General features: G+C 39.0%; 1 protein-coding gene across 6 annotated transcripts in view; it reads right to left on the reverse strand.

Annotated features, from left to right (window-relative positions):
* MYO5A (myosin VA) overlaps positions 1–24,110 on the reverse strand; it is a 228,319-nt gene that overhangs the window by 40,864 nt on the left and 163,345 nt on the right. For all 6 annotated transcript variants that reach the window (XM_055363022.2, XM_055363025.2, XM_055363024.2 and 3 more), the window contains 7 exons: positions 22,306–22,554; positions 19,190–19,283; positions 16,719–16,867; positions 12,130–12,243; positions 5,704–5,847; positions 5,432–5,485; positions 3,083–3,310 (listed from right to left, as the gene is read on the reverse strand). In XM_055363022.2, the coding sequence (XP_055218997.1) occupies positions 3,083–3,310; positions 5,432–5,485; positions 5,704–5,847; positions 12,130–12,243; positions 16,719–16,867; positions 19,190–19,283; positions 22,306–22,554 (1,032 nt within the window). The remainder of the gene's footprint in view (positions 1–3,082; positions 3,311–5,431; positions 5,486–5,703; positions 5,848–12,129; positions 12,244–16,718; positions 16,868–19,189; positions 19,284–22,305; positions 22,555–24,110) is intronic.

Genomic DNA, 24,110 nt, shown 5'->3' on the forward strand with positions numbered 1-24,110 from the left:
AGATTTGGGCCACCAGCATTCAGGAAGTTCCTGACTTACTGCTCAAACTTTGTCTCTCTTAAGCCTGTGACCAGAAGTTCTAAAAGGGTTGTGCTATATAGGAAAATTCCAGCAATATCTGTCACTCAGTACATAGAGAAACAAGATATGGTAGAGAAATTTGACTTTGCAACCTTGTCAACGAGCCACTTTTCATTCTAGCTGTGGACTCTACACTCAGGGAGATGAAAATGGCAGCAAAGAGCAGTGTGCTCAGCTCCTCAGGCTCCTCTTCACCCTTAACCAACAAGCCCACCACTGGTAGATATGAGAGCTCAGGAGAGCCTGTGCTTTTGAGTGTACTCCAAGTTAAGGGCTTCCCTCCCCAACCTGTGGACAGCCTACCAGAACTACAGCAGTGAGTCATAGAGCTGCCTATGAATTAGAAGTCATGGAGTCCCCTCTATAATCTAGACTGGAGCCTACTATAACTACTGTTTCCCTACGGACTTCCCAAATCAGAAGGAGTCAAATCGGAAATTCACTTACAAATTCAAAATATCAAAATAGACTTGGTCAGAAAGCATCAATTGCCTTTATTGGGGGATACTTGTAAACTAAAGTTAGGATTAAATAGAAGTATTTACTAAAAAAAAAAAAAAAGTATAATTACCTTGTCATCCTGAGAATCACAAGTCAGCAAGCACAAAAAACAGAGAAAACAATAAACCCTTAGTTCCATAAATAAATTTCATCAATGAGTTCCTATTATAACAGATAAAAGCTAATTTAAAAACAGCCATGAGTTGTTTCTCTAAAATTAACTCTATATATACATTAACATTCCTGGAACTGTCATAAAACAGAGACTAATATATATTTATATGTTGACAACTTCTATTTCCAGGAACAAATGCTTGAAATTCTTTTAAAATTGTTTTGATTTTTCTGGTTATAAAATATCTTTGAGTATGTGAGAGAATGACCCTCCTGTTATTTGTGGGTCAAATTCTTATCGTAGGTCTGTGGAGTTAAAGTTATGTCTCTCACAGAAGTCATTTGTCCAAGGGAAGATTCCCAGAATACTCTAGAGGTGGAGCCAGTACACAAGACCTGCCTGGGCTGGATCATCCCCTAGCTCACAGGGTGTTGCTCACCACTGCCCTGCAATGGAGTGGTGACATGATGTGTCTCTCAGACTAGAAACTGAGTGGGACAAACAGCCCTCGGGAGTCTGGAAGACCTTAATTAGTGTCAAGGGCATTTCTCCTAGGAGGGGACACGAGTGCTACCATGTTTAGGCTGGGAGCTGAGGAACTTAGGTAGCTCAGTTGGACCGGGTCAGCCCATTAGGGTCAGGAGAGCAGCTGTCACATGGGGTACGTGAGCTGGGCAAGGGAGAATGTGTGATAGCAGAACTATGTGCTCTGTTAGCTGGACTGTTTTTATGTCCTTTGCTTCCTTTTTCTTTTCCTTTCTCTTGATTTTTACTAAAATTTCTTGTGAGATTACCACATTGCAACCCCATAAATATATACAATTATTATTTGTCAATTAAAATTTTTTTAAGAAAGAATACTAATTTGTCTCAAGAGAACTACAGAAAGGAATCTTGATTTTGGACTCTGCTCAAGCTAGATTGCAAGCCTTGTTTCTTGAGGCCCAGCCACAGTGGTAGCCAAGGGAACCAACTGTGACAGCCCTGGGGTAAGGTGCAACCTATATGGCAAGCCAAAATGGGGGCTCTTCTCATTTCTGGCTTAAGGGGTTTATGATTATGATTATGATTATGATTAGTTTGAGACGCAGTCTCGCTCTATCGCCCAGGCGGGAGTGCAGTGGCACGATCTCGGCTCACTGCAAGCCCCGCCTCCCAGGTTCACACCATTCTCCTGCCTCAGCCTCCCAAGTAGCTGGGACTACAGGCGCCGGCCACCACACCTGGTTGATTTTTTGTATTTTTAGTAGAGATGGGGTTTCACCGTGTTAGCCAGGATGGTCTCGATCTCCTGACCTCGTGATCTGCCCGCCTCGGCCTCCCAAAGTGTTGAGATTACAGGCGTGAGCCACCACACCTGGCCTGTGATTTATTTTAAAGTAAGAAAGCCCATTTCTCTATATAACTCCACTATTACTGGAATTTTATTCCCCCAAATTAGTCAAACATCTTGTTTTTAGAATTTGATATTTTTTGGACCAGTGTTGATCTCAGGTGTGAGTTGCCTTCATCAAGTCCGATTATACGTGCCAGGCACAGTATCTAAACTGCACGCAGAAATATCATTTCTAAGAGGAGTACTCTCAGATTTTCAGGCATCCAGCTCATTATATATCATGGATTTTTTTATATGACACACCACACAGTTGGGATGCTTGATTGCCTTGAGTCCTGTGATGCTCTACTGTGTGCACAAAGGCAGGGAGGCAGGCCAGGTTTTCAAGGTGATCACTCAGATTCCCTCTGGTGGCAAATGACAGAAAGGCCCATCTCTCTTCAGCATATGGCAGCACTGGGTCTCAAATGAAGGCAGGGAAGGACTTCAAAGGGCCATCTATATCCTCAGTGCAGGAGTCCTTTCTGTTGAATCCTTAAACAGCCCCTCCCACTGGGACATCACCCCGCTACTAAACAGAACTGCCTAAAGTGAGCAGAAATCATCTCCATGTAACTTCCACTCACTGATGTCACTTCTAACCGGTTCATCTGTTACTTCTCCAATTAAACCAGCTATTTTTGACAAATGATTTTAAAGTTGTATTTAATGCCTTCCCGCAGTAAGAAAATTTAGAGATTTTTGTATTTAATAAAATTTTATTTTAGATTAAAATTTATTGTGGCCAGATTACTACAAAAAGATTAATTTTAAAACTCATGAGAGATGAAACTTTGTGATCATTTGGGATTCCCCTGGCTTTTTGCTCATTCCAATTTATACTTACAATAGTTTTAAACAACACTGGGATTTTTTAAAAAAAATAATGAAACCTCAATTAGATTAAAAATGCTCTTAAGTGTTTGCTGCATTATAAACTGGAGGGAAGGGATAAGAAGATATTGAGGCCAGTCCCCGAACACCCAGTTTAATTGTGTGCTTGCGCTTACCTTGGGTTGGATGGCCTCTTTCTGGCTCACCAGTTGAGACCTTAAGATGAGGACTTCCTCCTTGCGGACATCAAGCTCCTCGCTCACAGAGGTCAGCTGCTCCATGAGGACACGGTAGGCAGGTGCACCTGGGGCGGTCACCTCTGGGGCACTTTTCTCACTGAGGGCCTTGCGCAACTCATTTAGCTCATTCTTCAGTTTTTTGTTTTCTGATTCTAGTTCTTGACGCTGTATGAAAAGACAAAGAAAAGTTCATTGCTGTCATCCTCAACTTTACGTTGGATGCTCAAACTTCTCCCAAGCTGGTAGAAGAATTCTGCTGAAAAAGTTCATCAGAGTTACCCTAGTGAATGGCTTCCTAGGTTCTGCCAGGAGCCCTGCTTTGCAAATTAAGGAAATCTGACATCAAGTAGAATTGAGCAAGGTCAATGGAAGTTTGCTTCATCAGCCCAAATTCCAGAGTCAAATGTAGTATTCTGGCCTGCCCAGGGTGTGTTCACTGGCATGGAGAGATTGCTGAGTCCCAAGGGGTGAGTTCAGCCAGTGCTATGGAGCCTAGCTTTTGTTTGCAGATAAATATATGGGAAATCTGAGGGTCCAGCTGGCCAGGATATTTCCAATGGATGATTCAGATGGGTGGATCCCTGAAATCTTTAGTAGTCTCCTCTTACTTCCTTTATAAAGCAGAATGGAAAGACTATTGAAATGTTAGGCTTTTAACTTCTAATTTAAAAAGTTTACCATATCATTCAAACTGGTAAAACTCCCTTTTGTGTCTAAATGACAACAAATAGTGTATTTTTCAAACTTCTTTTCTGTGTGACGCACTTGTGACATTGTGGGTGGAGCCTTGGGAGGCAGGAGGCAAGGCTGAAGGCCTTCCTCCAGCCATCCAGAAGGATATGCACATCCTCATCCCTCCAATAGTTCATGTCTTACCAGCCAGCCCCTGCCACCAGTTAGTGCTGCCCACTCCATGCTCTGTTCAAACAATGGCAATAGGAACCCAGAATAGAGTGCCACTGACACTAGAACACAAGTGTCACAAGATACTGGTTGGGAAACACAGATGCAGACAGGCACTTAAAAGCACCATGGCGCCTCATTTAGCACAGGACACAAGGCCTGATGATACTGAAACACTTGTGTATAAACATTGAATATTTTATTGTTTCTTCCCAGAGACAAAACCTTAGGTTTGTAGCACCATATCAGTCCTTTCAATGTGTTATATTAAAACTATTTAGGCTGGGCACGGTGGCTCACGCCTGTAATCCCAGCACTTTGGGAGGCCGAGGCAGGTGGATCACGAGGTCAGGAGATCGAGACCATCCTGGCTAACATGGTGAAACCCCGTCTCTACTAAAAAAATACAAAAAATCAGCCGGGCATGGTGGCGGGCACCTGTAGTCCCAGCTACTCGGGAGGCTGAGGCAGGAGAATGGCATGAACCTGGGAGGCGGTGCTTGCAGTGAGCCAAGATCACACCACTGCACTCCAATCTGGGTGACAGGGCGAGACTCCATTTCAAAAAAAAAAAGAAAAAAGAAAAAAAAACTATTTAAAGTCCTTCTTTTTTCTAGTTTAAGAATATATAACCCTTTCTTTCATGAATTAATCTATTCTTTTGTAAAAATGAATGCTCTCTCCCTTCCCCGTTCTCCCACCAACTGGTAATCAGATTCTTATTGCTCATTTCTGTAACAGAAGACACATAAATGTCATTACTTTGATGTGTAAACTACAAATGTTTCCCAAATTTACTGTGTATCAGAATCACCCAGAGGTCTTGTTCAAACACAGATTGCTGGGGCGCACCCCCAGAGATTCTGATTCAATAAGTCTAGTAGTGTGAGGCCTGAAAATGTGCATTTCCAACAAGCTACCAGGTGACATTGATCCTGCTGGTCCAGGGACCATATTTTGAGAGCCACTAATCTAATACTTTGTGAATCCAGGCTTCATTCACACTACAGAGAATGTTTTTATTCATTCATTATTGTGTGAAGCAGGAGAAGTCGGGAGAGCAGATTCCTACTCCTATGTCTGGTCTGCCCCATCATACCCAATCGGATTTTTATAGTGGCAGATGCTAGAGTCCATGTCCTTTACTACCACAGCCTCGAACAGCAGCTACTTCTCCTGTTCCTGTTAAGACTAAAGTCTAGCTTATATGAAATGGAATTTATAAAACAAACAACACAAGAAGTAATGCTGAATAAGGCTGAAGCTAGGACCTCTGGTGCAATCTCCAGCCCTTAAGGATGTTCTCTGAGAAAAAGAGAGGCTCTGAGTGGGCCTCTTGCCAAAACAAAATATTCAAAGTCTTGAGCAGAAACTCCCCATTACCTTGAGTGACTCATATTCCAGTTCTGCACCTCTAATTTGTGGTCTTTCTTCTTCCTAGGGAAAAGTTAAAGTAAAAGTTTTATATTTTAATTGTCACATTTTTACTCTTAAAATATTTACTTGCTCTACCGAAAACAGTGAAGAGAGTTTAGCCCTCACTACTTTAACCAAGTGGTGCTTGGATAGGCTGGGCTGAGTCTCCACTAAGGAAGAGACTGCTGAAATGGACATAAAGTCCAGCTTCAGCTCTGCGGATGGGCTGTGCTGCGCACCTTGGCCTTGCTGCGGAGCACCTGCTCCTCCTTGCGGTCCAGCTCATCCTGCATCACCTGCTTCTCCTGCTCCAGCTCTGTGACCCGCTTCTGGAGCTTAAGGAACAATGACATGTCCAGAGGTACCTTCTTCTCACTTGGTTCCTAAACCCCAGGAATCACAAAGATGGTCAAGACAAGCCAGAAGACATAAAAGCCAATGAGAAAATGACAAACAGCTCAATGGAAAAATAGGCAAACTTACAGAATAAGAAATACAAACATCTAGAGAATATATTTTAAAAATGCTCAACCTAGCTAACAATGAGAGAAATGAAAATTAAACAACAATGAGCTGCTACTTCTCCCCTATCAGACTGGCAAAGACTAAAAAGATTCATAATGCTCTGCGTTAGCCACAGTGTCTCATATGATATTGGTGGAAGTAAAAGTAGGCCTTTGAAACGGGCAATTTTGCCGAACTTACTAAAATTTAAATGTGCATACCTTTAACCTAGCAAATCTACATTTAGGAATTAATCCTACAGAAATACTTACACAAGTACATAAAAATATATGGAAAAAGATGTTCATTGAAGCATTTTTTTTGTAATTGCGAAAAACTGACAATAATCTGAATGTCAGTCAATACGACAGTTGCTTAAATAAATTATGGTATAGCCAAACTGTGAAATATTTTTCAGCTGTTAAAAAGAATGAAGTAGGCCAGGCACGGTGGCTCATGCCTGTAATCCCAGCACTTTGGGAGGCCAAGGCGGGTGGATCACAAGGTCAGGAGTTCAAGACCAGCCTGACCAACATGGTGAAACCCCATCTCTGCTAAAAATATGAAAATTAGCTGGGCGTGGTGGCACACATCAGTAATCCCATCTACTCAGGAGGCAGAAGGAGGAGAATTGCTTGAACCCGGGAGGTGGAGGTTGCAGTGAGCTGAGATTGCGCCACTGCACTCCAGCTGGGGCAGCAGAGCAAGACTCCGTCTCACAAAAAAAAAAAAAAAAAGAATGAAGTATATCAACATGAGCAGATAAATATATCTTAAAGTATTACATGATCACACAAACTGTAGGACAGAAAATATATCTTGTTTTTGTTAATAAAACACAAACACATGTGACTTTTAAATGTATACCTAGCACATGCATATAAAAATTTGGAAGGCCATCAATGGTTATCTCAGATGACGGAATGTACTATGGGAAGGTTTCATTTTTTACATTGCACATTCCCATATTTAAATTGTTTACAATGGGCAGATTCTACATTTACAATCAGGAAGAATGATTTTTGAAAATATGAAATGCCAGCATAAATATATTGAGATCACACAGAGAAAACTGAAATCTGATAAACCAAACATATACAGTCAGCCCTCCATATCCTTGGGTTCTGTATCTGTGGGTTCCACATCCTCTCAGATTCAACCAACTGTGGATCAAAAATATTCCCCCCCAAAAAAACTCCCAAACAATAAAAATGAAAATGATTATCACATTTTTACTGTTAGAATATTTACTGCCTCTTCAGAAAACAGTGAAGAGACTTTAGCCCTCACTACTTTAACAAAACGCTGCTTGGTTAGGCTGGGCTGTGTCCCCACTAAGAAGAGACTGCTGAAATAGACATAAAGCCCAGCCTTGGCTCTGCAGATAGGCCTGTGCTGCGCAACTTGGCTTTTTATTACAAATAAACAGTTATTATACTGTATTGTTTACATAGCATTTATATTGTCTTGGGTATTACAATATGCTATATTTGTCTCAGGTACTAAATAATCTTTTATTTAATTATATATTGTCTTAGGTATTAAATAATGCTATATTTACATAGCTTGTCTTAGGTATTATAAGTAATGTAGAGATGATTTAAAGAATATGGAAGGATGTGCATAGGTTATATGTAAATACTACTGCATTTTATATAAGAGACTTGAGCATCCTTAGATTTTGGTATTCATGAAAGTCCTGGAACCAATCCCCTGTGGAAACCGAGGGACGACTGTATCGTTCTTAATAAACTGAAGGATAACCTAATAACATTTTAAAAATGTGTCAATTGGTTCCAAAACAGAATCACAATGAGACCTACTAGGATAAATAAAGGTACACTAATTAAAGCTAAAAAGAATGGAAACAACTAACCATCATAATGGAAGTTGTGGATGCCATAATTGTTTTAACATGTTTACCTAAGGTTTTACTTTTTAATGAGGTAAGAAGAGAAATAATTGTACTATTAGAATTAATGTGGAAGATAAAGAGTCCCTTTGTTAGAGAGAGACAAGTGGGGCTGGAGGAGCAAGAGAATGGCAACAATCATTTATTTAACTAAATGGTCAAAGTATAATTCTTAAATGATTGGTAAATCTACCCAATTGTTTACAAAGAGAATGTTTACTTTTGCTTTTCTGATATGAGAACAGAATAAACTTTTACAGAAAATTTAGGAAATAAGAAAAGTTCAAAGAAGAAAAACACAGCCATAATCCTATCGCCACAGAAAAACTACAATTTTTTCTTAGTCTTTTTCTCTATGCATCTATAGATTTAAAGAATTAGAATAATAATGTCATTATAATTTTATATGATCTTTTAAACTTGGCATTGCATTGTTTCCCAAATTTATAATATGATATTTCAATATATAGACAGGTGTGTCACCATTTGCTTAGCTATTATTTTACTGATGGGTGTTGAAGTTGTTTCTAATTTTTTGCTATTGGAATATTACTAAAATAAACACCCCAGTATATAAATATCTAAACATTAACTTCTTAAAAGTCCATTAAATTGGGCCAATTTACACTTCTATCAGCAACCATCACCTTGCCTTCAACAGTAGTGACTGTCATAATTTAAAAAAAAAAAATTAGCTCAGTTAATAGACCAAAAGTGGCACTTCGTTGTTGATTTAATTTGCATTTCTTTGACTTTTTTTTTTTTTTTTTTTTTTGGACCGAGTTTCGCTCTTGTTGCCCAGGATGGAGTGCAATGGCACAATCTCAGCTCACTGCAACCTCTGCCTCCTGGGTTCAAGCAATTCTCCTGCCTCAGCCTCCTGAGTAGCTGGGATTACAGGTGCCTGCCACCACACTTGGCTAATTTTTTGTATTTTTAGTAGAGACGGGGTTTCACCATGTTGGCTAGGCTGGTCTCGAACTCCTGACCTCAGGTGACCCACCTGCCTTGGCCTCCCAAAGTGCTGGGATTACAGGCATGAGCCACTGCGCCTGGCCTTCTTTGACTTTTGATGAGATTGAATAATTTTTATTTTCAGGAATTGTACATCAATTAGCTACTTTTGGTCTTTCATGAATTCAGAGTAGTGTTAAGTGTTATTCCAATTCAAAAACAACCTGAGAAGAATCAATTGAACAAAAAAGTAGGCATTTATAGGCTGTCAAAGTCATTTGTCCACAAATTAATTACACCTGAACTTTTTCTTTCTGCCTACTTTGTAATACTTAACAATTAGAAAAAGTTTTAGGTATATAATCTTTATAATAAAGTCTGTCCTGACTTAGCAGAACAGATATAACATCTTGCCTCAACACGAAATCACCACAGAATTTCATTCATATAAAAATTCTTCTCTATACGTCCCCCATAAAAATTAAGTGTAAAATACTTATATTGAAGCTTATTTACAATTTAAACATTCCATATTATATATTTTAATGTTTGTTCATTTATGAATGATGTACATGTCCCTGAAATTTTAAATTATTTAATCTTTTCTTACACTGTCATAGAACATTTCATTCTAGAAATGAATATAATACTTCATTAATTATACCTAAAATATCACTTGGAAATCATTCCTTTGAGCCTTGAATGGGCCCTTTTTGTTTAAAACGAATCCTCTTATTAAAATGGGATGGTGTTTTGATAACTAGAACTAGCAAAAAAAAAAGAAAAGAAAAGAAAAGAAAAAAATGTGATGGGGTAACTCTTTAGACATCGGCTAATACTATATAAACAACTAGTTGATTGCTGGACAAGAGCAAAATTCTGTGGATAAGAATATTAAAATAGAAGGTGGAAGATCACAAAAGATTACATTTGAAAAATGCAAAATGACTTGAGGCATAAAGATTGGTAATTATTTAAGAGTGCTCCCGATGGTACCCATTCTGAGCCCGGATGACACATCTAATTAAAGAGATGCTATCAAATTAAAGAGCTGTCCTCACTATACCCCATGAGCAAGAAGGAAGATTGGGCCATCTGTCACAGAGAAGTTTCTGAGGTTTTGTTTCGCTTTTTGGCTTAGTAAGGACTTTGTCACCCAGGGCTTTTCTAAGAGAGCGAAGCTTTTTAACTGACGTAAAAAATAATACTAGTCTCTCATCTGAGGAAAATCAAAATAACTGAATTTATTCACAAAATTACCACCACTACAGGCCTGGCAGTCATTCTGAAATAACTCCTAATGATAGCTGAGAAAGTTCTGGTGACCCTTCCCCAGAGGTGAAAGGTGTGAGAAAGCTTGAGAGCAGAAGCAGAACAGGGATCATCAGTCAAGGGCTCCTAGAAGAGGTGCACACCAAGCAAGAGGAGCACTGGTTCCAAAGCAATGTCAACCCAGCCCATGAAGATCGGCAAGCGTGGGAGGGCTGCAAAACAAGTGGGACTGGCAGGCGAATTCTCCAGAGAGCTACAGACTGGTTTCCGGCAAGCACACCCTTTTTATCATGGCTTCCCCCTACCAGCAGAGCTGCTAAAGTGGTACTACACTGGAATGGGCAGCTTGTAAATGTACTTCCCTCCGACTATTGCAAGTGAGTACTCCCACTGAGATCAACAGGATGTAATCCTAAAACCTTCCTATCTACTGAAGGCTCAGAAGTCCTAATTTTTAAATCTTCAAAGTCTAACTTTGTGGTATTCTCCAAAGATGGCACCAGTGATTCTTCTCAACATACAAGTATTTCCTCCCAAGAAGAGATGGAATCTATCCCCTTTGCCTTGAATCTGGGCTGACCTTGTGATTTTCTTTGACCAGAATGCAGCAGAACTAACACTGGGCCAGTTCTGGGCCTAGCTCTAAGAGGCCTGACATCTTTTAGTCTGTCATTCTTAGAACCCACCTACCTGCTGCTGAAGAGAGGCTACGTGGAGAGGCCCAGGGAAGAGAAGCAAGCACTCTACAGAATGCAGCTACATGAGGCACTCCGACCACCACCACATGGAACAGAAGAACTCCCCAGTCAAATCCCACAGAATTATGAGTAATAATAAATTACTGTTTTTAAAAAAAAACACTAAAATTTGAGATCATTTATTACATAGCAATAGATAACTGGAAAAACCTCTATCCTGCTATATCCTGGCCATACTGTTATATCCATGGGCCCCACCCAATGTTAGCTATAGATAGAAAAGGGATTGGAGAGTTGCAGTATAGAATCCCTGGATGGAAGTCAGTAGAATATAATGGCTTAAGAACATGAATTCTAAAGAGACAAGCCTCAGTTAGTATGCTGGATCTACCATTTATAAGCTGTGAACCTGGACAAATTACTTAGCCTTCTTGTATGTATGATTCCAATGATATGACATTCCAACTATACAACATTTTTCTTCAAAATTAACAGAATGAGATGGCAGAAACTTCATTCTTAAGTAGAACTAAGACAAGAAAGGAAAGAATCACTCAATTTCTCTAGCTATTCTACCAGAAGCAGTCTATTTCTGATTTGGCCATTTTCAAAAAATATAATATAAAAATAGGACAGTTGTGCCTGAATTACCCATTATTGAAACTATATCATATTTTAAAAGATCTTAGAATTGGTTGGGAATAATCTAACTAAAAGTCACTATACTCTTGGAGTTACAGTAATACATCATTTTGGTTTCACACCACATAACACAAAACATTAAAGCAGATTTCTAAACTATTTTCCATGCATTTTGTAGAAGAAAGTTACATTGGTAAAAACTGGCATAAAATAGAGGCAGCAGTTTTGCTAAACTCTGGGGCACTGGTGTTTATAATATTCAAGGACAAAGGGCTTACTTTAAAAATAATTTACCTCTGTCTACAGCGGTGGTCCACAGATATAAAGTAAATAAATAATAAATAAAAATAAAATAATTTACCTCAGTCTGAAATAAATTCCTGTAAACATATCATGTTAGGGGTAAAGAGAATTATAAAAATAAAATCTCACCATCAAAATTGCATTAAAAATTAAAATTAAAATTTGTATTGACAAAAAAATGCAATAGGTATGTATGTACACAGCACTTAAGTGTACAAAAATGTAAATAAGTTTGTATCTACAAGTCATTTATGAAGAATAAATGATTCAAACAAATACTATGTTTATGGCCAATTGGAGTCTGCTTTGCAATGGAAATGTTCCTTGTTAACAACAGCATGCTCATATCCTACTTTCAGTGACAGATGTCTAAACTGTACCTCTGTCCTCGATGGAATGTCTTCCATTTCTGCAATTTCAGAGCTAAAGATATATTCAGACTCGTTGCTGCTGTGGGTGGAGTCTGTTCTCTTGTGTCCAGGCTTAGGCACATGCTGCAAGGCAAACAACCCAGGTGTAATTAATGCAACATAATTAGTCTAGGCATAGTTAAGACAGCATCCACCTTGACTTGGTTCTTATCCCTACTTCCTGACTTGTATTGGTGCCCAAGTGATTTGTTCCATATTGTTTTGGCCAAATAATTACAAAAAGGTCACCGCTTCAAAGAAAAAGGTACACTGGCATGACAGGACAAGAACAGTTGCAAAACCAAATGCCCAAATGAAAATCACTTCTGATTATCAGTCGAGTCCCCTTTGGGTGTTGAAAGCTTTGAGCGGTCAGTCACACTGGGTGAAGCAGTGCTCAGTGAAGCACTGGGTGAAGCTTCCAAGCACTGACTTTTAGTGCCGTAATCAAATAAAACTTACCAAAAACCTCATAAAATATATTGAAATGGCATGCACAATCATTTTACTGCATGGTAACTAGGCATAAATGGTTTAAAAGAAAGATGAAGGAGTTCACACAGGCAGCTCTAACTTCTGTCACTTTAATACGTGAAGTTAAATCTTTGGAGTGAGCAGTGGGCAGGATGGACAGACAGTACACGGGAGGTAAGAAAGCTGCTCTAGTAATCCTCTGAAGAGCCCTCGGTTATTACCTCAGGGCATCCAGGTGGCATTTTTATGACACGTAATATCTAGGAAATTAGTGTTGAGAAAGCTCAAGAGGAATAGAAAAGTTTAGCAACGACACACCCTTCCCTCCTGTAGGAGAAGGGGTTAGAGAATAACTTGAGGGAAGAAGGAATTAAAAGGCTGGGCTCTTAGCATGTCCCCAGCAGGAGAGGTGGAAAAGATCCAGTGGCTTAATCTTGCAGTGTTACAGTCCTGAGGGCTTCAGAAAGGCCTCTGAGAGCTTTCTCATCTGTCCAGTTTTCTTTGTACCTTTCCCCAGCTGCTGGAAAAGAGCTAGAAGCCACAAAGAGCTTCTTTGTCTCTTCCCTTCCAACACCCAGGCTTATGGAGAGCAGACTCATCCAGAGGCACTTAAAAGTCTCCCAGGCCAACCCAACCTGTACTGCAATGTGAAGGGAAGATCCAAGAACACCAGCACCTCTGAAACGATCCAGAAGCTGGGGTGCACACTAAAGGGGACAATCATCACACATGAAGTCAAAGGCACTCAAATTCACTGTCTGTTTACACACACAGGCACTCTTACTTAAAGTTTCCAGCCCAAGCCCACAGTTGTAGGAATGGCACTTATTTAATAAACTGGTTGTATCACTAAGAAAAACAGGTAGTCCAGATAAACACCAGGACAAAGATTTTTAATAAGCTTATTAAAAATGAGAGAGATCCCTGTCTTCCCACATATATCTATCATTATACAAGGAATCCCTTAAGGCATTAATAGAAGCAACATTGCTTTTTGCTATTTAATGTAACTTTTGGATACAGGGCAGTGGTTAAGTGCTCTGGATCTGAAACGAGAGAGAGCTAGGCAGGAATACCAGCTCTTCCACTAGCTGGTATTTCCATCATCAGGAAAAAAAGGGTACTAATTTCTATCTCATAGGGTCTGTGTGAGGATTAAATAAGAGTGTGGAAGTAAAGAGTTTGGCTTGGCATAACAAGCATTCAATGAATGTTAACTTCTGCTGCTGTGATTGTTAGGAGACTGCAGTGATTCAGCAACTTCCTTGTTGGTAACTTTTCAGTTCTCTGTTTTTAGGATTTTGTTCCCCCGTTTACATGTTTTTCAACTACAAGGATATATATTTGACTGGATCATCACGTTCTCCTTCAAGATCTGCACCTCCCTCCTCTTCTGCTCCTGATTTCTCCCATGATTCCTTCTTTTCCAGAACATGTTTTATCCCTTTGTCAAGACTAATGACCCCACGATTGACATGCTGGTTTCCCTCGCCTCTCTGGAATTAATTTATCTTTAAACACTTCATAAACCTGGATTCCCATGCCTCATGATCTTTTCATCATTGGCATGAAACTCCTTAGCCCTGGATTGGTCCTTCCTCTTTGCCTCTGCCCCTATATTCCCTGGACAACCGAATGTTCTTGGAGAAAAATGCTACAACACTTCTTGTACTAGGGCCAACAACTCTAGAGGCTGGTAATGAGTGACACTATTAGTGTTCTTTGGCCCATGTATCACATAGGTTATGGGAAGTGCTGGAGGCAGTGTATCAAGTCCCCTCCCTAGAGTTTCCTCCATTCATATGACGACTCTGTTTACAACCAAATGCTTCATTAGCTCTGGATTGAAGCAGTGAGAGTGTCATTTGCAGAACAGTGTCAGTCTAATATTAGTCAAGTACTCATCTGTTAGCTGTTTAGTTGTACCTAAACATTAAAATAAGATATTGTCACTAATATTTTAATTGTCATGGGTTAAAAGATCAAGTTTTTTATTCTCTGCAATTCTGGGCAAATATTTTCTGCAAAAACTGTGATCTTGATTATATCTGGAGCTAGGAAAAGGAGATCTAGTGAAGAAATGAGTGGGAAGCAAGTGAGCTCTGATCTCCCTTCCTCTGCTTTCTCCTTTTCCCTTCCTCTGACCATTTTGTCTCCCAAGAGGAATGACTGAGTCACAGGCATACAATGGAGAGGACACATGACTGAGAAATAAGAAATTGAGCAACTAAAACTACCTCTAGAGCACTGCTGGGAACAGATGGAGAGCAGGCAGACTTGCTTAGCAGGAAGGAGGAGCCGTGTCAAGCTGCTGGAGGAGGCGTCACTGGAGGGCCTTTCTAGAAATGGCCACCTCCTCGACTAAAGAGACCCATGACCTCCTCACAGATGGGTATCTCTGGAATATGCTCAGAGAGGGTTACATGTATGGCACCTGCTTCTCTCATTTTATTTTCTGAAATTCATATTGCATGCACTATTAAAGAATCCAAGAAATTCTCCAGAAAAGACATTTGTTTATCTTTGTTTAACCTAGTAGATTACCACATTTATTTTACCTAAGAATTTCTTTTCCAATCCCACTTATTAACATCCCAAATAACTAGGGGGTCTCAGAAACACCTACTGGGTTATAAAGCTTAGCTCTAACCAAAACTGAAACAGAGATTAACCATAAATGTTGGCATTGTCATCTAATAAATAGAGTGAACAAAAATACACCAAAGAATGGAACTGGGGAACATGAACACTGAAAAAGAAGAAAAGGACTCAAGAGAAAGCTAAGAATTACAGAATGTGAAGGAAGAAAGGTTTCAATGGGACCAGCGGTAGCATGGTGATCTAGGAAGATGAAGCTTAACAAGGGTCTTTAGATTTGTCAATTATAAGAACAGTTATAATGGTGACTTGCATCTACTTCTAATTTCTCTTTGTCACACATAAATCAGAGTAGTGAGGGTTGAAATAATGGTCCAATGTGGGATTTGTATTAGCTTTTTGGTCTCTTTTAGACAGGATTTTCTCATCTGCAAGGTGATGAGAGCCTATCTTTTGTATTACACAATCTCTTTTATTTTGACTTTTAAGTGTCATATTGTAATGAACTTTGTCAGTAGGTCCAGATAGAAGCAAAATTTGAAGAAAATACTCTGCTCCACAGATACTGAATTATCTGGCTTTTTATGAGATATTTCAGGGCATTTCTGGTCATTTGTATAATTAGGTTACCTTTAAGGCTGGTACTTGTAGGGATGCTTGGGAACTCTTTGTTTCCTGATAGCAGGATACATGGAATGGGGAGGATGTGCAGAATTATTACAAGTATGAAAGGTACATTGGCAAATGCAGAAGAGTCCTTGAAATAGATAATTCATTACAAATAGAGTCTGAATTTTCTTTTCATAGGAATATATCTTCAAAATTATAATCAAAACCAGTCTACATGTAAATTTTACATTAGGCCATTCAATATATAAAACAAAGTCCAACTGGCCGGGCGCAATGGCTCATGCCTGTAATCCCAGCACTTTGGGAGGCCAAGGTGGGTGGATCATGAGGTCAAGAGATCGAGACCAACCTGGCCAACATGGTGAAACCCCGTTTCTACTAAAAATACAAAAAATTAGCCGGGCATGGTGGTGGGCACCTGTAGTCCCAGCTACTCGGGAGGCTGAGGCAGGAGAATCACTTGAACCTGGGAGGCGGAGGTTGCAGTGAGCCAAGATTGTGCCACTACACTCCAGCCTGGTGACACAGGGAGACTCCATCTCAAAAAAAAAACAAAAACAAAAACAAAAATCCAACTTTACTGACTTTATACTATCACATAGCCCAGTCTTTAAACTGTTTGACTTTACCGAAGTACTTGTGAATAAAATTATATGATTTCTAAGATTTGCTTTAAAATAATCCAATCCATTGGATGGAGTGGGTTGGGGAGATGGAATGGGAGGTGAATATGTGTTGAACATTCTGGAACTGGGTGGTAGGTACACAGAAGATATGGAGGTTCATTCTACTATTCTATTTACTTTTGTATATGTTTAAAATTTTTCATTAAAAAAAAACAAAAGTGTTTGACTCACCACCATAAGGGTCATCTCTTCCTTGAGGTCATCATATCTTTCTTCCAGGCGACTGAACTCATTCAGAAGGTTCTGATATCTCAGCCTTTCATCATTAAGGTCGAGTTCCAGTTGTTTCGTTTCTTCTACTAACTTCTTCTCCATAGTTTCTGAAATTAAAAAAAGGATATGTATACTAAAGATGGCCCCTTGAGAATGCAATTGTGTAAACATGTATACTGATTTCCAGTTTCTCTGCAGGCAATTTTACTTTTAGTATCACTGTGATCCATGAAGAGTGTCTTAGTAAAATTTAGGCAAAGAAAAAATGACCAAAAAATGAAATAATTTATTAATAATAACAATCATCTACTGAGGTATTCCATGTACTCTGGCCTTGGTACCACTAATTGATACACTGGTTACAGCACATCCTTGAAAAACTTCCACTAGTCAGTCATTGTCTAGTAACTAAAGTGTATGTATTTTTATTCCAATGGTATTCTATTCATAAAATTATTTTGCCCAAAGTAGTGTACTCTCTCAAAATGACCTCCTCACAGATATTTCTCAAGAGAGATATTTCTCAAGAGAATGGCAACTTTTCAGTGGACCCGGTTGTCCTACTCTACAGAGTCTCTCTTAATTTACCATCTCACAGTTCTATCTTACGTTTTCTACGACTTTAACCTCCCCTGCTGTCCTATTACTTCCCAGCTTCTAACCAGATAAAATGCTCAGGCCTGGCCAGCTGTGTTGTGTGCTTGTTGGTCATCCCCCACGCGCTGCTGAGGAAACCTTGCCTTCTCCATTTACCTACACCCTCAGCCCTCTTTGTGGCTGTGGTTTGCTTTTGGCTAGGACATGATCTGGAGATTGGAGATTAGCCCTTGACTGCAGATGAAGTAAAGTAACAAAACCTCAAATCTCAGCTATATGTCTTAACTCAATCAGCCAACCAGTCACATTTATAATATTAAGCTTCTACCACTTTGCTCCATGTTACCCATATATTTTGAGGCTAAATCTTAATCTGCCCTGCCTGCTTCTATTGCTTCACCACTGCTTTCTCTGTGAGCACCATGAGGCAAGGGCTACAAGTGTCTTGTCACAGCTGCTTTCCTGGTGCCCACCACAGTGCTTCCCTAGAGTAGGGTTTTAATAATTTGTAAATGAATGAATGAAAGAATTTCTTCTCTCTAAAACATTCTACAAGTTGCCTTTTATTCTCACCAGTTTGCAGAAGCTGCTCTGAGGCTACCAAAAAATTTTCCCTTGGCAAACTCACTGTCATTTCTTTGTTCTTACAGTTCACTTTCAAATAACATTTTATATTTTCCTAGAAGATTCTCATCATTCTGGATCCTTCTGTTACATGCTGCCTCCCAGCAGCCTTCTTTCCAGGGCTCTGTTTTCTCCTTCACCTCTTAATTTTATTTTCTGGTTCCTTTTCTTTACCTCATCCCTTAGTATGGTCATTAATTCCAGGTTTTCTTCTCTTTCCTCAGTATTATCCCCTTCAACTAGGAGAGGTGAGGCAGTCTCTCTTACCACCACAGTTTTAATGGGTATCTTTAGGCTCCCTTCTTATTTTTTCTCTACTCTTTAATCTGGATTTGCTTTCTGAATACCTCCATGTTGAGGTCCTAGCTGACATATCAAACTTAACACTCCAACAACTGGCCTCATTAATTTGCCTCATAAATGTATACTTTTTTCTCAATATCCATATTACTAATAACATACCTTTATTGTTTTGTTATCTCATTGTAAAATCTTAGAACATTTTTGCCTTTTTTGAATACCAGTGTAATCAACAGAATGTATATGAAAATGTATTATTTTCATATAATATATCCCCATTCCAAACCATCTTTTCGCTTCCATTTCCACCACTAATTACTGTATAGATCTGTATCTTCTTACCCCATATTTATATATATGTGGATTCCTTATAAACTTATCACCATTCTAACCTACCCCACAAACAGAAAATAGAATAAATGTCCATATCTAGTTAGTTCTCTATTTTAAAAATTAGTGTTTTTTTAGACTAGCAAAGAGTGGTGAATCTTAGAATAACATCCATTGATTTAGCAAAAAAAAAAAAAGACAATACACACACACACAGAAATATACACATATCAGCTCAAAAATTCTTACTAAATCATTAGGAATCCTATAAGCCTTAACTAGTAAATCACACATGCAGAACAAATTAATTTTTTTAAAAAGTTACATATGACACTGACTGAACCGGAGTTCACATTTGTACCTAGAGATACCAGATTTACAAGTTTATCAAGCAACGAATTCAACCAAAATATTTGATCTCTTGCCTCTTGGAACTTTATATAAATTTGCTGATGACAGCCTCAACTTTTAAAAATATTTAAATTCTAAATAATGTTGTGTAACTCATCAAATGACATTGTAACTTACATAACTTTTGTGTGAGGTTGGTTGGCGTGTAGTACGCATATAAGCTTTACCTGTCATCTCCTTAGCCTGCTGCACGATGCGGTGATTGAGGGCTTCTTTTTCTTGCTTCAGCAAAGTATTTTCTTCCTTCAGATTTGATACCAGCTACGAAATGAAACAATAAACTGAGATGGTTGCAATGGACAGAGGAAGCCTGATGACCAAGGATAAAGACCATAAGCAGTCATTCCTTACTTCCACCACCTCTGTGCTCCCTGTCTTTGCCTGGTTATGTCTAGTCACCTTACAAACTTGCTCAAGCATTACTCCCTCCCAAGAGCCTTCCTGAAACCCCCTTCAACTAGCTGTCTTTTCCCTGTGCTACTACAAGACCCTGTATATGCTCTTTATATCCGTTATAAATGATTTACTTTCCTCTTTTCCAGAATAGACTAGAATTTCTTGAAGGATAAGGATGGTGATGGTTTTTTACTTTACATTAAACATTAAAACATTAATGTTTTACTTTACATTAAACATTAAAAAATTGCCTGGCACTAAGTCAGCATTTGCTCTCAAAGGTAATTGATATTACCTTCTCCTCTCAATGCTTTCACACAAAGCTTATGTGTACCCATGATTCAAGTGGGGAGATTAAGGAGGTTAAGAAGGATATGAGGATGTTTAGTTTGGGAAATTCACTGAAGACCTTTTGATTCTCCCATCTATGTCAAGAAAGAGAATTTCTCTTTCATCTCCCTTTAAGAGTTTTACAAGGCTGAGAACTAGTCCTTTTATTCCATGTTTAAATAAGCACTGACATTACAACAATGTCAATGTACTTAATGCCACAGAACTGTCCACTTAAAAACGGTGAAAATGGTAAATTTTATGTCATGTATATTTTAACACACACACACACACACACACAAGTTGACTCTTAACTTTCTAGTTCTTTGCTGGATAAGGATTCCCAGGAAGGAAAAGTTAAAACCAAAGGTAATTTTGCAAAGTACATAATTTACTCAGTTCATCTTTGGAATAAAGTGTGTGCTTATGATGAGTAAAATCTGAATTCCTTTTTCTAAGCTAAAGTTTAAGGAACTCTGAAAACAAGAGCTTTAATAATAGGGAGAGAACTGACAGGCAAATCTCTTGTCATGTCAGGGGGTTTAGGACAGGAAAAGAGGGCTCCGGGGAGCAGGAAAGTTGGATAACTACACTGTGCCACACACAGCAGACATCAGTCCAGAAGGTATCCCTTCCGAGGGCTCAGTCTTTTCCCTCTGGACTGACCTTGCCTTAACATCTCAGTAAAAAAAGCCCCAGCTCTCTGTGGGCTTTCAGGAGAGGCTCTTGTTTGGTAGGGGTGCACAACCAATCACCTATGGTGCTTTTTCAAAATAATGTGCCTAGCCCACACTCCCAGAGTCTGGATAGCTCCCTTTTTATATAAAAACTCCCCAGCAGTTTTGATAAATGCTCTTGGTTAGGAACCATACATAACTCTACTGTAACTTCTGGGCTCCTTGATCAGACTGAGAATGTCATTTTCCTGACCATGAAGCTGACTGTCACAGTGAAATGTTTTCATTCTTCCCCTATCACTACATTCCATCAAAAGAACTAATGGGGCCAGGTGCAGTGGCTCACACCTGTAAACCCAGCGCTTTGTGAGACCAATGTGGGAAAACAGCTTGAGGCCAGGAGTTCAAGACCAGCCTAGACAACATAGGAAACACCGTCTGAACTAAAGGTAGTGCCTACAGCTATCTCTGTGAGAAGTGGGAGAAAATGAAATGAAATGAAATGAAAGAAAAAATCTGAATCTGCTTGTGTGTTTATTCCATTAGACTAGAAAGGCAAGAACTTGGCTTTGAAAAGGAAAGGAGAATCTTCCCACCACACTTAACTACTGTACAGATTCTGAAGAATCTGAAGCTGGAAAGCTTCCGTGGTTTGGGGAGACTTAAAGGGAAGAAAAGAGATCTTAAACATTCAAGAGTATCTTTTTGAGTGCACGTCTTAATTCTGAGAGAACAAGCTTGCTGTATCAAAACAACATTATATAAAACAGAAAAGAATCTCACCTTTTGGCACTGCTGTTTCTATATATAGAGTACAGATCTAGAGATATAGGAGGAATTACTTTACTGGAACCTGTAATGCCATGGAAGGACTGCAATTTTACCAGCCACCCTACCCTAACCGACCTGCATCTAAGTTCCTGCTGTAGTTCTCACTGCATATGCTGATATTAACATTTAGAAGTCAGTACAGACAAACCATATCAGGATTCTTGCCAGCAGTTACAGCTGACACAGGCAACTCTGTTTTCATTTAAAGATGGCAATACCAGCGGAATCTCTGAAAATCAATTACTTTTTTCCAGGAAGCCTAATGTTGAGGTACTTTTACAAATGTTTCAGCAGTACATCTCATTACTACTTGACAATCTTAATGTCTTCTATACTTAATAAAGTTTTGATATGTTAATACAAATTTGAAGCATGCAAGTACTGGTCAATCTGAAAGCATTTTGTGGGGAGGGTTCCATCTGCGTAAAGCTATTGGTTGCAATCACTGTGCAGACATTTAGACTTCTCCTGCTTGGACTTCTTAATACAGCCTTAATGCAGGCTTCAACAAGGATCCCTACCATCAGGTACTAAATATTATGTCTAATGTTCCATTATTAGAACACTAAGCATGTGGGAGTTATTTATATTCTACTGCTCAAGGTCATTGCCAAAGACTGATTTTGCAATTCAAAAAATTGCAACCTTAGGCATAAATGGGTTAATCACATTAACCCTACTGAAGAAAAAGGAGTCTACGCCCCAGACTGACTTTTTTTTTAAAAGGAGTCTATGCCCCAGACTGACTTTTTTTTTTTTTTTTTTTTTTTTTTAATATACAAGTGTTAGTAGGTACTTGGCCATTCTCTCCTAAAAATACGGCTTTGCCTCTGTTCTTATTAGAGTAGAAAGTTCTACTAAAAGACCTACAGCCTACTCATTGATAATGAGAAATAAATGCTTGGGAAACAGTAATAATGAACAGTAATTCAACTAAAATTTGTACTGCATTTCTAATAAAACCAACAGTGAGTCACACGGACCAAGTCATGATGACAGCACCTCTCCTTTGTGTACGGAGTAGATGGGGATATGGACATTATTCCTACCTGCTCTGTTTCTTGTTTGTATCGATCTGCATGTTCCTCAATGCATTTTTTCTCTGAACGAGTTTGCTCCAGGTCTTTCCGGAGCTTGGCAATTTCTTCCTGCAGACTAAGGACCCGCCCAGTGGCAACTTTCGCTTCCTCTTCACTTAGTTGAAGACGTTCTAAGTCACTTCGTAGTTTCTCAGTCTCAGAGTTGTATATTCCTTCCAGATTGGTTAGTTTCTCCACAAGGCATTTGTAGTCTTTGTTCTTTAAACATACACATAAGTAACAATAAGTAAATACACATATCATCAAATGTATTTAGTAAGAAAACCATGTTTATTCATCATATTCATGCTATATCATCATAACATTGATATAGTATCCAACCAAAATACTACAACATTTGCAATAGCACAACCAATACCTTCTAGGTGACACAAACAGAGAAGAAAACAGGCACAATTAATTCAATTCTGTTTTATGTGGTAAGCAAGATGGATGTGATTTTCTCATAGTCACAGGGTGAGTTACATAGTAAATTCTTAATTTCCTGATTCTTAATTCAGAAATAGGAGGATCTATACTTGTTTTTGAAAACAGATCAAAATGTTGCTAAAAACCATTTACTAGCTTAGTGATGCGTAAGAATGATTAAAACAGCCTCAAAATCCCAAGTTGGCCAGGTGTAGTGGCTCACACCTATAGTCTCAACACTTTGGGAGGCCAAGGCAGGAGAATCACAAGAGGCCAGGAGTTCAAGACTAGCCTGGGCACATAATGAGACCCTGTCTTTACAAAAAATTTAAAAATTAGCTAGACATGGTGGTGTACCTGTAGTCCTAGCTACTTGGGAGGCTGAGGCAGGAGGATCACTTGAGCCCAGGAGTTTGAGGCTGTAGTGAGCTGTGATTGCACTGCTGTACTTTAGCCTGGGTGACAGGGTGAGAATCTGTCTTAAAAAAAAAAAAAACAAAAAACAACCCTCTCCCCACACACACACACGTTTCTCACAAATCTTTATGTTTACTACCTCAAAATTTCTCCCTCCCACTCAGAAAATCTTTCATCCCATTTCATTCTGATCCCTGTTTTGCTTTGCTCTCCTTAGCATTTTTATATTCTTAATTACCTTTATATCATTTACATGTGCTAAAATATTAGTAACTATCTTTAATCAATCAAACTTTTATCTCTGCAACAGATTGCAAGTTCATCAGAAGCATCAACATTTTCCCGATGCTTTTGCTATTTCAATGCTAAACCAACTCATCTGTAAAATGAACATGATACCACATGAAAATAAATGATAATTTTGATAGAGCATTGCAAAGTACAAAATACAGTATGCCTGGTTCAAGCTGGTGTTTGAAAAATAAGTAACATACAATATGACTCTTGGTCATAAAGGTTTGAAGCATTAGTAGATCTCTGTTCTCAAAAATAATTTCCTGCCAGGCATGGTAGCTCATGCTTGTAATCCCAGTACTTTGGGAGGCTGAGGCAGGAGGATTGCTTGAGGCAACAGCCTGGCAACATGAAACCCTGTTTCTACAAAATAAAAAAATTAGCTGGGTGTGGTAGTACGTGCCTGTAGTCCCACATACTCAGAAGGCTGTGGTGGGAAGATCACTTGAGCCCAGCAGGTTGAGGCAGTAGTGAGCTGTGACCATGCCACTGAACTCTAGCCTGGGTGACAGAGTGAGACCCTGTCTCAAATAATAGTAATAATAATAATAATAATAATAACTTCCTGCCTTAGTTTTTGCAATTGTGATCCACCTTATGAGTTCATAAGTACTTCCATGCTCATTATGGAAATA

Source organism: Gorilla gorilla, chromosome 16 (assembly GCF_029281585.2).
Source record: "Gorilla gorilla gorilla isolate KB3781 chromosome 16, NHGRI_mGorGor1-v2.1_pri, whole genome shotgun sequence".
Taxonomy (NCBI): domain Eukaryota; kingdom Metazoa; phylum Chordata; class Mammalia; order Primates; family Hominidae; genus Gorilla; species Gorilla gorilla.